Raw genomic sequence first — 13,308 nt, 5'->3', positions numbered from 1 at the left:
AGGGGCAGTTGCCAGGCTCTAGCAGAAACCTAGGGAGGGAAAGATTAAAATGAACCCTTTTTAAAGAGTAATTAGTTGCTGAGGGGATGGAGGGCAAGGGAATTTCTGACTGGGAATTTTCCAACTGATCTGAGGTGGCGAGCTCCAGGGCGCGGGGGTCACCGGTCAACGCAGAGGGAAACAGGGCAAAGGGGGAGCCCAGGGAAAGCGTGGGAGAGGCCTGAGCTCAGAGGGGCCCTGAGGTCCCAGGCCTGGTGGCGGGCACCAGATGTGAGCTCTGAATGATGGATGAAGAAACCCGTCAGCCAGGCCCAGGAGGAAGGAGACCAGGCAGCAAACCAGTGCCTACTGGGGGCTGGAGTGACAGACCCAGCCTCAGGGGGCTGCCCGGTCTGAGGCCTTCCCAGTTCACAGCAAGGCCACTGCATCTCATAAGGAACCTTGGCTTGGCAGGGTCAGGGTTAGGGTTAGGGAGACTGGCTCCATGGCCCTGGCTTGGCCTCCAAGGAGCTGGTGACCTTGAGCAAATCACTGCCCCTCCTTGGTGGCTTTCAGTTGGGATGCAGATGAGCTGACTTAGAGAGGAAACCAGAAAAGGCTTTTCCGGTCTTCCAGCCTTCCCCACCCCCTGCCCCTTCCAGCTCCCACTTGGCAAAGGTGGTTGCACCTCCAAATCACACCTGCAACTCATTAACTCACCTGCCTGGGGGAAATTCCTCAGTTTGGGGGTAGGAGGGAAGCTGGGCTCTGCTTCCCAGCCTGGAACCCCATTAACCCCTTCGGAATTGCAGAGGGCCTGATAAATCCCCCGCACCTCCCCCAACCAAATCCCCATGGTTCACACAGGAAGCTGGTGTGTGTGTATGTGTGTGCACACGCGCGCGCGCACACACATTTCAGGGTCACACAGAAAGGTCAGGGCTAAGGCAGCGTTCAAACCTGCATCTCCATCATAGCAGTAAGTATAAGGCACACACAGGGGAGATGGGGAGGAAGGGAAGGGGTACAGGATGGGGATCCAGGATTTGGTGAAGGGGGAGGGAGAGGATCCACAAGATCCACAGGAAGATCCACAAGATCTGGCTCAGGTGGCTGAGAGAGGGCCCGGAAACAATCACGATAGCTGACATTTATTGCTTCATTCTCTCAGTCCACAAATATCTACTGAGCATCTTCCACGGGCCAGGCACCGTTTCTAGGCTTCAGGGATATAAATGTAAAGGAAAGAAACAAAAAAATCCCTGCTCTCAGAGAGCTTACTGGTGGGGGGAAACATACAACAAACAAACAAATTTTTTAAAGGTAAAATATTAACTGATGACAGGTGTTATTTAAAAAGTAAAGCAGGAAGGAGGCTGGGAGTGCAGGGGGCTGGGTGAGACAACAGTTTTAACAGAGTGGTCCAGGACGGTGTCTTGAAGAGAGGGACAAAGATGCAAGGGGCATGAGGAGTGAGCCTGGGGAAGAGATTCTGGAGAGAAAACACAGGAGCAAAGGCCCAAAGGGGGACCAACAGCAGCAGAGAGCAAGGGGAGGGACCCAGACCCAACTACACCATCCTCATTAGGGCTTTCATTACTCAGAGTGAGCTGGGACCCACTCAGGGTTTTGAGCCCAGGAGGGATGTTATGGATCTGGGTTTGATCAGGCTCATTGCATCTGCTGAGCTTTGAAGAGACTTCAGGGGACCCTGGCAGAAGCAGGGAGTTGGGATAGGCAGCTACCGAGCTGGTCCAGGCCTAAGTGGGAGGATCTGAGGCCTGGAGCCCAACCAGGCCTGAATGAAAACACCTTTATTTACATGAAAAACCTTTATTCTCTGCGATTTTTACCTCTCTGAGGCTCAGTTTCCACACCTGTTAAGTGGGGCTACCACCTGTAGCAGAGAGGCCTCGAGGATGTGAAACAACAGCAGAGACCCTGGCCCAGTAAATGGTAGGCCCTCAGGGAACAGTGTCCCTACACAGCTGACTGAGCTCCAGCTGGCTGAGTGACCCTGGGAAGGTTACTTAGCCTCTCTGGGCTGGTTTTCCCATCTGTGAATGGGATATGACATTGTGAAAGCAGACCCTTCTGCCTATCTGGAATATAAGAAGAGGTATCAAGCTCCCTGTCACAGGAGGTATAGAAGCAGAGGCACCTGGTGGAGGGGGTTACCTTTACTAACAAAATCTAACAATCACTTCATACTTAAGAGACACCAGCCTCTGTGCTAAGAAGTCTGCATTTATTGTTTGACGCATTAGCACTGAGCCTGCACGGTCAGTGTGATCTCATAACGTCAGCTGTTATCATCTCATTTAATCCTGGAAACTCAGCTCTCTAAGGTAGGGGCTGGTGCCTTTGTAATTCCCAATTCCCATTTTACAGATGAGGAAACTGATGCAGAGAGAGGTAAAGTCACTTGTCCAAGGTCACTCACCAGCTGGTACCTGGTGGAACCCAGGCACAGGTGGTCTGAATTCAGAGTCCATGTTCTTTTGGTTATAAACTCAGTGTGTTCCCTTGGGCCAGTCCTGGCTCTGCCTCTGGGCCCCAATTTTCTCATGGGCACAAGAACATTTCCCAGCTGACAGCCAGCACTAACTGCCAGCCACGTGAGTGTGCTATCTTGGGCGTGCCGGCCCAGCTGGGCCCCGAAGACTACAGCCCCACCAATGTCACGTGGGGCAGAAGAACCACCCAGCTGGGCCCAGGTGACCCACAGAATCATGAGAGATAATGAAATGGATTTATTTCAAGCCATTTGTTACACGGCAATAGAAAAACAAAACAGCATTCAGCAACAAACATTTGTTGAGTGCCTGCTGTGTACCAGGCACTGTACTAGACACTAGAAGAAGCCCATCATTTGTTTCTGGCTTCCAGGCCTGCTAGAAGCCTTTAACTTCCTCCCCTGCAATCTGAACCGGGCCTGGGCGGGAGCATGCAGCCCCAGGTGTTGTCTCTCCAGAGAAGCCACCGTCAGCGAGGATGAGGCTCTCGTAGCTGGGCGGAGGCAAGGGGGGCTGGGCCCCAAGCAGGGCATTCCCCGAGGCACTGCGCTCTGGGTCTTCCTCCACGGGGTATACAGGCGGTGTCAGGGGTCCCTCAGCCAGTCGGCAGTGCACGGCCTCCTCGTAAGTGGGGATGGCAACTACCTCTGGGGTCCTACAGGGACAGAAGAGAGGCTGTGAGCAGGGGGTTGGGCAAAACCCTACTGCACGCCAGGAAGAGAGCCAGCAAGGCTGTAGGCTCCCCAGGGCCCCATAGACACAGCTGAAGCTTGACATCAGCCGGCCCCTGCCAACCTCAGCTCCCCCGACTCCACCCTCCCTGTGCCATAGTTAGTTCTCCATACAGTTAGTTCCCCACATGGGCTCACCACACCCTCTGTCTCCTCAGTTCTCTCTGCAGGGAAAGTCCTTCCCACCTCCCTCACCCCTCCCCTGCTGGTCAATCCCCACTTGTCCTTTGAGTCTCCTCCGGGGAGCTCTCCTGACCTCCCCTAGCAAAGCTCCCACTCCCTTCTCTGCGTCCCCCCAGTGCTCTCCCTTCTGTCACTGCCTTGACCCCAGCTGGTTGTCCCCTAGGGCAGGGACTGACTTTGGGTGTCCAGGGATTGATGCTTGGGGATGTTTGTTGAAAGACTGAGTGATGATCGATGGGGAGAAAGACTTCCAGCTTACTGTAATCATCTCCCTTACACAATCTGGAGTTGTGGATGCTCAGGGCAGGATGCGAGACCTCAATTCCCCTGCCCATCTGGATGCTTGAGGCCCTGATATGGTAAGTCCACCAAGTGATCACCTCTGCTTGCATACCTCCAGAGACGGAGAGCTCACTATCCACCCAGTCAACCCTATCTATCTCTAAAGAGCTTGGCTTTCCTGTGACTTTCCCCCACCTCCCCAACATGAACCACCCTGGAGGGACTTGAGGTAGAGACCAGGTCACTTGCATCCCAGCCACACCAATGCTAATGGGAATGAGGCTGGCCCTCGGTCCTCCCAGGGCCCTGGGGGGTCATCTCTGGGAAGTCAGGTCTCCTTCCCCTCCCGGGACCTTGGGGGTGGGAGGGTCACTGACTGCTTCTGCTTTGGGAAGATACTGCCAGATACGGAGGTTGACTAGGTGACCTTGGAGGTCCCCTCCCACCCCAAGTGGCTCGAGGGCCGGCTAGGAGTCGGCACTGGCTGGTCCTCCTCCCTGCTTAGCCACATTCTCGGTGGGAGATCATGGGTCAGCAACTCTATTAACCTAGGCCCCAGTTTCGCCATCTGTAAATGGGGACAATAAGGGCATCTACCTCACAGGACCGTGTGAAGATTAAATGAGGTAATACAGGGACACTTAGCACATGCTCCATAAATGGGAGCTGGTAACAAAATCTCAAAGGTCTCCATGAGGCAGGGGTGTGGGTAACAAAAGTTATCACAGATCTCCTGCTGGCAGGCGCCACACAGGCTCAGAGAGGCTGTCACTTGCCCAAGGCCATCAGTTTGGAGCCAGCAGCAAATTAGTTCAATCCATACCAGCCTGTCTAGACAGGGGAAGGCCGATGGCAGGAGGCTGGCCAGAGGACAGACAGGTGGTGGAGGGGTCTTCGCTCCAGTGGTGATGGAGCAGCTGTGCCAGGAATTTGCTGCCCCTCAGGTAAGCACCCATCACCCCCGTGGACATGGCCCTTCTATGGGCAACGTATCTTCTCAGCCCACGCCCACCACAGCCCTAAGAGCAGCCCACTGGGACCACGTGACCAAGGTCATGGAGCAGGCTGTGTGCCAGTCTGATGGAGGGCACCAGCCAAGAGCCCAAGCTGGGCTCCCCTTCCAGTGCTTTTGCAAACTTCTCTCACAGACCCTCCTCCTCCGGAGCCCAGGAGCCCTGCAGCTGAGAAATCAGATAAGGGGTCTCACCCGCCTCTGACTCCCAGCGTCCTTTGTGGTGAGGGCAGGCAAAGAACATTGCTCCTGGAGGCAGGCAAACTAGGTTCAATTGCTGTGTGACCTAGGCTATGTTCACAGCCTCTCTGAGCCTCTTTCTCCTCATCTATAAAATGAGGATAACAATTCCCATTTTGTAGATTCAGGGAGAGGGAAAAATGGAAAATGCTTTGACAACGCTCAGGAAAATATGGGTGATTAGGCTTCCAGAACCCCACATCTCCTGGCCTGCTCACCTCCCAGCCACGCCCCTGCTGCTCCCTACTTCTCCAAGCCCCAGAGACATGAGGCAGGTTTTGCGTATGCCTGGGGCCGCTCCAGCAGGCAACAGCTGGCAGGGCAGGGCACAGCTGCCAGGTGAGATCAGACCACAGCAGGAAGTTTGTTTAGAGGGCAGAGGTGCAGTAGCCCTCATGCCACCTCACCTAGCCAGCTGGGCCCACCCAGCCCCAGGTTGCCAGAGTCATGGTCCAGAAGGCTGGAAACTTGGGGAACATGAAGTTCAGGGTGACCATATTGCACACTTCAGGGGCAGCCCCATTTGTGGTGTATTCTGAATGTGGCCCCCTGCAGCTGTGTGGGGCGGGCTGGCCACTGTGGTCCCCATGCACAGGAAGCTCCACCGAGGCTGGGGCTCACCCCACTCTCTGGAGCCTGGTGGGCACGTGAGATCTGAGCCTGGCACCAGCTCCTCCACTATTCAGCTGAGTCAAGCAAACACGGTAGGGAAAGGGGACAGGGACCAGGGATGAAACACTATATGCCCAGCACTCAAGCTCTCTAATCTTATTTCACATTCATGACAAGCCTGGGCGTAGCAGCCCTCAGCCATTGCACAGGTGAGTGGAGGCCACACTTCAACGAAGCGGCAAAGCCCCAGCTCTGTCTGCTTGCAAAACCCAAGCCAACTCCACCCATCACACCTCCCCCAACCCTGACCCCTAATCTCTCCACACCTCAGCTTTCTCATCTGCAAAATGGATCTAATCCTTACACTGCCTCATAAGCAGTGAGGCTCAAATCAGGAGGCATGAGAGTACATCATAAAATGAAAGCACGGGAAGAACAGCAAACTTTGCAGTGAATACACCTCCCCATCTATCATCTCATCTGAGCCTAACAGCAATCCTAGGGAAAATTCCAGGATTGACAGGGGAAGAACTAGACATGGCTCAGAGAATCTAAGTAACAGGCTCAAGAATACAGAGCTTAGAAAAGAAAGAGCAGACTCTGAAAGCCTCGTGTCTGACTAGACCCACGCTTTTTCTGCTGTACTCACTGAGGCGTGGGGTGGGGGGGTCCCAGCAGGCCTCCCATCCAGGCACCTCATTTAGGGCTCACACTTAAGATGGGAGCCCCTGAGAGGAGGGGTTTTGTCTGTTTCATCCACTGCTGCATTGTCAGCGCCCTGCGTAGTTAGGTACTCAGTAAATGTTGGTGAAATGCAGGAAAGAATAAGTAGATGAATAAATGAGGAAACTGAGGCCCCAAGAGAGAAATGGACCTGCCCAAGTCATCAGCCTAGAAGGCCTTTGTCTCTAACCTAGAGTTACCTGCAGAGAGCAAGGCCCCTGGGGGCAGGGACAGCTGAGTGGCCTCCCCATGGGGCCCAGATGCTGGGCTCTTAGCAGGAGGGCCAGGGTGGCTCAGCCCCAGGGACAAGAAAGAGCCATTAGCAGAAGCAGCCTCTCCAACATCCAGCCACCCCAGCTCTGAATCTAAGACTTGGTCTCTGAACCTGATGGGCCATGAGCACCCCACAGCCTCCTGGGTAGGTTCCCCCCTGGCCTGGCTGGGAATGAAGGCCAAGTGGCCCCACCTGACAGATGCAGCTGTGTCCCGGACCCTGTTGGGTCAACATGGCTGTGTCTACAGACAACACTTACCTTCTGTGCTCAGGCCAGGCTGGGCGGGGAGGGACAGGCTCCAGTCCAGAGCACCCCGAGGCCTGGTCTGGTTCCAACTGACCATTAACTGACTGTGTGACCAGGTAGGTCACGGGTCTCTCTGATACCCAGGTTTCTCATCTGAGAAGTGAAGAGTCCCCAGGGCCCTGCCCTTCCCTCTAATAGTCAAATTAAGGCCTGACCATTAGACTAAGGGGCCTCTGTTGAATACTTTATTGTCTGTGACCTCAAGGAGTCACAGGCCAGTAGCAGGGACTAATCTGTTACTTTCTTTAACTCAGAATGCATTTTTCTCTCTAACTAAGGGAAGAAGGGTGTCCAGGTCCGAGGCCAGTTCCCAAATATCTGGCTTAGCCCTTAGTACATGCAAATCCAGTGCTTACAGAGTGGTGTGGGGGAATACACACTTCACAGCCAGCAGGCTCTGCTACTTTCTGGGTGTACAACCCTCACCCTTCTTTTTCTGTAAAGGACAACAGTAATTCTTACCTTGCAGGTAGGTTAGACTGGGGAAGATGTATGCAGGCCCCTGATATGCCGGCCCAGCTGATACTTGGTGAATGAGTAAGTACATAAGAGCATGTACGATACATGCATTCTCAACAGGGCAAATATTGGTTCTTGGACTCTTGCTGATACTGTGTTTACGTATAAAGCACAAATATACATACAGACCAAGTATGTAGTATATCTGTGGTATTAACATTTCATGGGGGAGGATGAAGAAAAAAATGCCTAAAAAGTCTCCTTAGAGGGAATGATAATGAAAAAAAAGATGAGAAATATTGTCCAAATGCAAGGTTTTGTCTCCATTCCCCACCTCACCCCTGGGCCTTTGTACATGATCTTCTGCTTGCCTAAAACGCTTCTCTCCACCTTATCTACTTGAGGAAAAGTTGACATTTGTTGTGCACCTACTGTGCGCCAGGCTCTGGGCTGAGTTCTTCATATACATCATCTCATTTAAGTACTATACAGGCATTTGCTACTATTGTATGCTGAGCTCTGCTGCCACCTCCTCCAAGAAGCCTTCCTGGATTTCTCCATGTCCCCACAGAACCATGTCTGTCCTCTTTCACAGCTTTAACTACTCTGATTTGTCAAAGTCTGCCTCTGTTGAGGGACTTTAAACTCTTCCAGGAGTGCTGATCAGCCTCCAAGACCCCAGGGCATAGGTAAGGCCTGGTCCAGAGGAGAAACCCCATGAAAATTTGCTGAGCAAATGCATGATGACGTGACAGTGCCCCACCTGTGGCCTCCACCCAGCCCTGCTGACCTGCAGCTCTCCTTCTCCAAGGGCTCCACAGTGAGGTAGTACAGGTCTCTGGAGAAGCGATATGGGTCCCATCGAGGCGGCCCCTTGGTGCTGGCCTTGACAGACCACAGCAGGCTGAGGAGCAGCAGCAGGCCACCTGCACCGCAGCAGAAGAAGCTGACTGACCTGAGCAGGGGACCGGGGGCCTCAGGCTCAGGGCGTCCTGTGGGCAGAGCCGGCTGGCTGGGCTGGGCACCTGCATCTTCTTCACTCCACCAGGCGAAGCAGAGTGTCCCGGCCACCAGAACCACCATGCCGCTGACCGTCACGCAGTAGCACAGGGTGGAGGCCACACGGCCCCTGTCACACTTCTGGACACCGAGAAGGAGAGAGAAGAGGAAACGGGCCCCGTGAGAGGCCTGCTGGGTACCAAAGACTGGATTTGAGTCCTCCTCGGCCTGAGGTCACTGTGCAACCTCAGAGGGGTCATTTGACTTCTCTGTGCCTTAGTTTCCTCATCTGTGAAATGGAGGTGATGCTTCCAACTTTGCAGGGTTGTTTTGAAGGCCACAAGTAATGTGTCTCAAGTTCCTAGCACCACACCTGGGACCCGGTAGGGGCTCAGTAAGTGTGGCTGGGTTCACTCCAGGACTACCCCCGGACTCAGAGGCCTCATCAGCCTGGTGTGTATGAGACTCCCCACTGCAGGCTGGGAGGGAGAAGAGTGAACGCTGTGGGGTCCTCCAGGCCTACCAGGAGAGAGGCTTGCTGGTTTCGCGTTGCCTCACTTCACCCTGGTCACAGTCTCGAAAGGTCAATGCTCTTATCTCCATTTGACAGAGGAAGACATTGAAACTGGGGGTGGGTAAAGGAGCTAGTGGGAAAGAGGCATCAAGAAGCCTGAAGTTGAAATTCACGACACAAAGCAAAACTTTGTACAAAAAGATGTTCACCATGGCCTTATTTTTAATGGTTGTAATTTGGAAAGAGCCTAAATGTCCAACTATAGGGAAAGGGTGAGTAAACCATGGCATAAACTCTAGATGGAATATTCATGACTCATTTTTTAAAAAGCTCAGCACAAATGTTTAACAACAGGGGAAATGCTTATGATATCTGACATTTGTCAACTTAGTTTGCCAAATTATGTGCACAGTGTTATCTCAATGAGGCAAAGACAAAATGCCCAGGGGAAAAAAAAATAACTGGGAGGAACCCTGGCTCCAGATTATACAGACAGGAAGGGGCTGTCCCCAAAGCCAACCTCTAGGCTGCTGTACATACTGTTCCCTCTGCCTGGTAACTTGCTCGTATCTCCCCTCCCAGCTCAGCTCGGCCCTCACCTGAGAAGCCTTCGCTGGGGACACTTTAAACTTGGAGTTTCCTGGGCCTTCTTGGACCAAGCTTTTATCCTGTTTGTTTGGTTTCTTCTTTGCTGATTGTCCTTACCAGACAGCAAGCTTCCTGGGGGCAGGGTCTGTATAGGCCCTGTTCACTGCTATATCCCCCAGTGCCTAGCACATAGTAGCTGCTCTATAAACATTTGTTGAAGAAATTCTCCTAAATGAGAAACAGCGATGCTGAGTAAACCTTGTTGTGTGAAAAGCCCCTCTCACAGTTGGGAGGGGCTGGGAGAGGGGAGGGAACACAAGATTCCAGCTGCTACAGCACCCAGCCTCGGAGCCTGGTTTTACTCCCCACATTACAGCTCACCAGCCGTGTCCTGGGGTAAGCCTCTCAACTGCTCCGGGCCTGTCTCCTCATCCGTACAAAGGGCAGGCTCTCTAGCAGGCTGCTAGCAGAACTTACAGAGGCCCCCTCTCCTCTTCCAAAAGTTGAGCCAGTGAAGGAGGGGGCTGGGGAACTCACAGACCTTAGGAAGACTTCAATCGTCAGCCTTACAAATGGGGACTTGCCCAGCCTAATGTGGTGCATCAAATGATGCCCTGCTGTGCAGCCATTCAAAGGCACACTCCTCCAGGAGCTGAGGAGCATGGCAGTTCAAGATCTAGTAGGTGAGACTTTAGATTTCAAAAGGGCATGTTCCCAGATGTGTTTAAAAACGTGTGTGTGTATGTGTGTGTGTATGCATGTGAGAGAGAAAGAGAGAATGTATACATGTAATGCTCAGGCAGTGGACCCCAATCTTTCTGAGCCTCCAGGCCACCAGAAGCATATAGAAAAATGCCACTTGTAAATTACCTTCAATTGTCTTCCTGTGAATTTGTCTATGGGGCAAGGCCTCCTGTCTCCAGCTCAAGGCATTTTCTGGGGGAGAGAAAAAGAACCTGACTACACTCTTTCCAAAGTCAGACAGCGAGGAGAGGCTGTCAGAAGGAAAAGCTGGAGAAATCAGCTTGGGGGGGAAAAAAAAAACACAGCAAATCAATAACGGTAACCCTTTGCCTGTATATTATGGCACTTAACAGTTCCGCTTCATACCTGGAATCTCATCTAACTCACCACAACTGAGGTGGGTGGTCAGGGCAGGGAAAGAAATTCCTGTTTTGCAAATGAGGAGACTGAGCCCAGAAAGGTGAGGGACTTTGCCCAAAGCCGTATACAGCTGTGTGCCTCAACCCTTGCAGAACTCACTCCTGAGTAAGGTAACTTACGATGCTTTTAAATTTCTATAAAAGCAATAGTTCCTCATTGTGGAGAAAAGGAGAAAACCACAGAAGAGAATAAAAATGGAAAATACAAATCATCATTAATGCTGCCCCCCAGAGATGAGCATGATCTGCAAGTGAATGCTTCCTTTCCAGTCCTCCCTTGGCCTGCATAGCTGATGATGGTGGCAGCAGATGTGTACTGGGCATTTACAGGCGCTGGGAACCACATCAAGCACTTTACAGGTATCCGCCATCTTAATCCTACAACAGCATTATGTCCTGAGGACACTGGAGCTGCGAGGGTGACAGCTTGTCCAAGGTCAGTGCCAAATTTGAACCAGGTCTAGTCTGACTCAGATCCCTGTGTGTGCACAGCTAGATCCAACTGTATTTTTCAGTATATAAAGTTGAGACCGTGCCCTGAATAGAGGCATTTGTAAATCTTCAGCTCAGGCAGATCCCACTTTCTAAAATGCTCTGCCCTCCTTCCTGACTCAAATGCTCCCAGACCTCAGACAAGCCCCTGGAATTCCCCTTAGCATGTTCTCACTGGATGTTGTGTCATCTCCTTCTGTGTGAGTCTCCCTCCCTCCATGTGGATCCACCATGGGCAGGCAGAGCACACGATGACCCACCACCCCCGGGAGATGGAAGGTGTCAACGTCTGCTGGATGAAGGACAGCCTGTTCTGTTGTGAGGTGGTTTTCATTATTTTTACAGATCGGGGCTCTGGTGGCTTATGGGAAACGTGTCCTGCCCTAGATTCCCCTGGCCCATTTCAGAGACGTGGTCTTCAGGCAGTTTACTCACCCTTCACAGTAGTGTACCCTGGACCCTGATGGGGGAGGAAGAAAGGGCTCCCTGCCCTGGAGGGCATAACCCCAGCCCTGGGCAGGGAGGAAACTTCTCTAGTCCCAGAGAAGTCCCATTCCCAATCTGGCACTCAGTCAGGCTGCCAGGCTGGCCCCCTCCTTCCAGCTCCCTCATATCCCCCCCCCCCCCACCCATGCACCCAAACTCCTGGAGTCCTCTACACCTGCTGCTCCTGGGGAGCCCTCTGTCCCCATTCAGGGCCCTCATTTCACAACCCCTGTCAAGACCCATGCCAAATACACCTCCTCCCAGAAGCCTTTCTGCTGCTGCCACCCCACCTCCCACCAGCCAGAGTTATCACTGCCTCTGACTATAGCCACTCTGTTAGCTCTGTGACCTTGATCAGGCGGCCCAACATCTCTGAGCTCAAATTCCTGCCTCCCAGGGGGGAGCAAGTTGTGAAGATGAGATGGCAAGATGGCAAACAGTGACACAGCTTGACAGAGAGGATGGACCCTGGCTCTGACACTGGGTAAGTTACCTAGATTCTCCATGCCTCAGTTCCCTCCTTTGTAAAATGGGCACAAATAATATCGTACTATTCCTGCTACCAACAGGGGAACTTTAGGTGCCAGTTTTCTATAAAGAACTAAACCATCTGAACAAGAAGTGTTCCAAACCATCTTCGTGTAACCCCGGGTAAACTGAGGCTCTGAGCGCCATGGTCCAAGGCCACCCAACAAGTCAGAACACAGTTAGGAGGAGACTTGGGTGTCCAGACTCTGCTCACCAAGCCACTGAGGTCAAGGTGAAGGGAAGGGGTCCGGGGGGGTTGGATTAGGAGGAGCCGAGATGCTCCCAAGGGCGGGGAGAGAAGGAAGCTTATACCCACCTTGCGCGCAGCCATCGCGCTGCAGGGTCAGGCGTGGTCCCGGACCGGGGAGCCTGGCGAGCCGAGCGGAGGTGAAGGCATGATGGCTGTTGCGCCCGTGGGCAGAGCGAACCTGGGAAGGGCGGTCTCTCCGGTCTGCAGGGGGCGCCCGGCGTTAGGGGCGGCCCGGCGACCGTTCTCCAGCCCAGCTCTCCGAGCCCGCAGAAGCGCTACGGTCCGGCTCCGGGTCTGGTCCAGGGCGTCTCGTCCGCCGCCGTCCGTCCCGTCCGATCGTCGCCCCGACCCGGTGGGAGCGGTGCCGAGCCCGCTTCACCGCGCAGGGGCTCGGCCACCGGGCAGGGGCGCCGAGGGGCGCGTGGAGTCCGGCTTCGCTGTCGACTCCGGTGATGATCACCCCCTGGCTCCCGCCCACGCTTCGGGCTTGGCCGACTGCGGCCGGGACCCTGGGCTCGGGCTCAGGGCGCGGCCTGCCCCACCTCTCCTTGGATCTGCGTCCTCTCGGGCCGCAGGGCCTGCGGAGACTCCAGGGTGGCGCGGCTCCAGGTGCCGCGCCCGACCTTAAAGCGACAGCGCGACCTGGGCTGGCGGAGGTCGGGGTTTCCCAGCGCGGGGGGGAGCTCTTAACCGGAACCTCCCTGGAACTGTCGGGAACCCGCAGTCCTTGGGGCCATCCCGCCCCCACTACTCCACGGGGGCGGGCTTGGGAACCGGACACGAACTCCTCTGAGAGCCATCAGCGCTCGGTCTGAGAGGGCTGTGAAGCCCAGGCCTCCTCACTCCCATTTTACAGGAAGGGAAACTGAGGCCCAAGGAGGGAAAGTTACTTGACTGTTTACCGCATACTCCTTGACAACTGGCTTTTTCTTCTCACAGCAGTCAATCCGACAGCAAGCCTTCCTGGGCC

The 13,308-nt window shown here is 53.9% G+C and overlaps 1 protein-coding gene across 2 annotated transcripts; it reads right to left on the bottom strand.

Annotated features, from left to right (window-relative positions):
- Positions 1–2,712: 2,712 nt before the first annotated feature.
- TMEM61 (transmembrane protein 61) lies at positions 2,713–13,075 on the bottom strand. 2 transcript variants are annotated; one of them, XM_068539971.1, is made up of 4 exons: positions 12,405–13,075; positions 10,290–10,355; positions 8,109–8,458; positions 2,713–3,150 (listed from the first exon to the last, which is right to left on the bottom strand). In XM_068539971.1, exons 3-4 carry the CDS (start codon positions 8,399–8,401, stop codon positions 2,874–2,876), a joined length of 570 nt encoding a protein of 189 aa, XP_068396072.1. In that variant the 5' UTR covers positions 8,402–8,458; positions 10,290–10,355; positions 12,405–13,075; the 3' UTR covers positions 2,713–2,873. The 2 variants fall into 2 exon arrangements, with proteins under 2 accessions (XP_068396072.1, XP_068396071.1); XM_068539970.1 differs by lacking the exon at positions 10,290–10,355 and having other exon boundaries at positions 12,405–13,074.
- Between the last annotated feature and the right edge of the window lie 233 nt (positions 13,076–13,308).

This window comes from Eschrichtius robustus, chromosome 3 (genome assembly GCF_028021215.1).
Source record: "Eschrichtius robustus isolate mEscRob2 chromosome 3, mEscRob2.pri, whole genome shotgun sequence".
NCBI classification, from domain to species: Eukaryota; Metazoa; Chordata; class Mammalia; order Artiodactyla; family Eschrichtiidae; genus Eschrichtius; species Eschrichtius robustus.
Note: the sequence above shows the minus strand (reverse complement) of the source record. Positions and strands in the feature narration are given on the sequence as shown.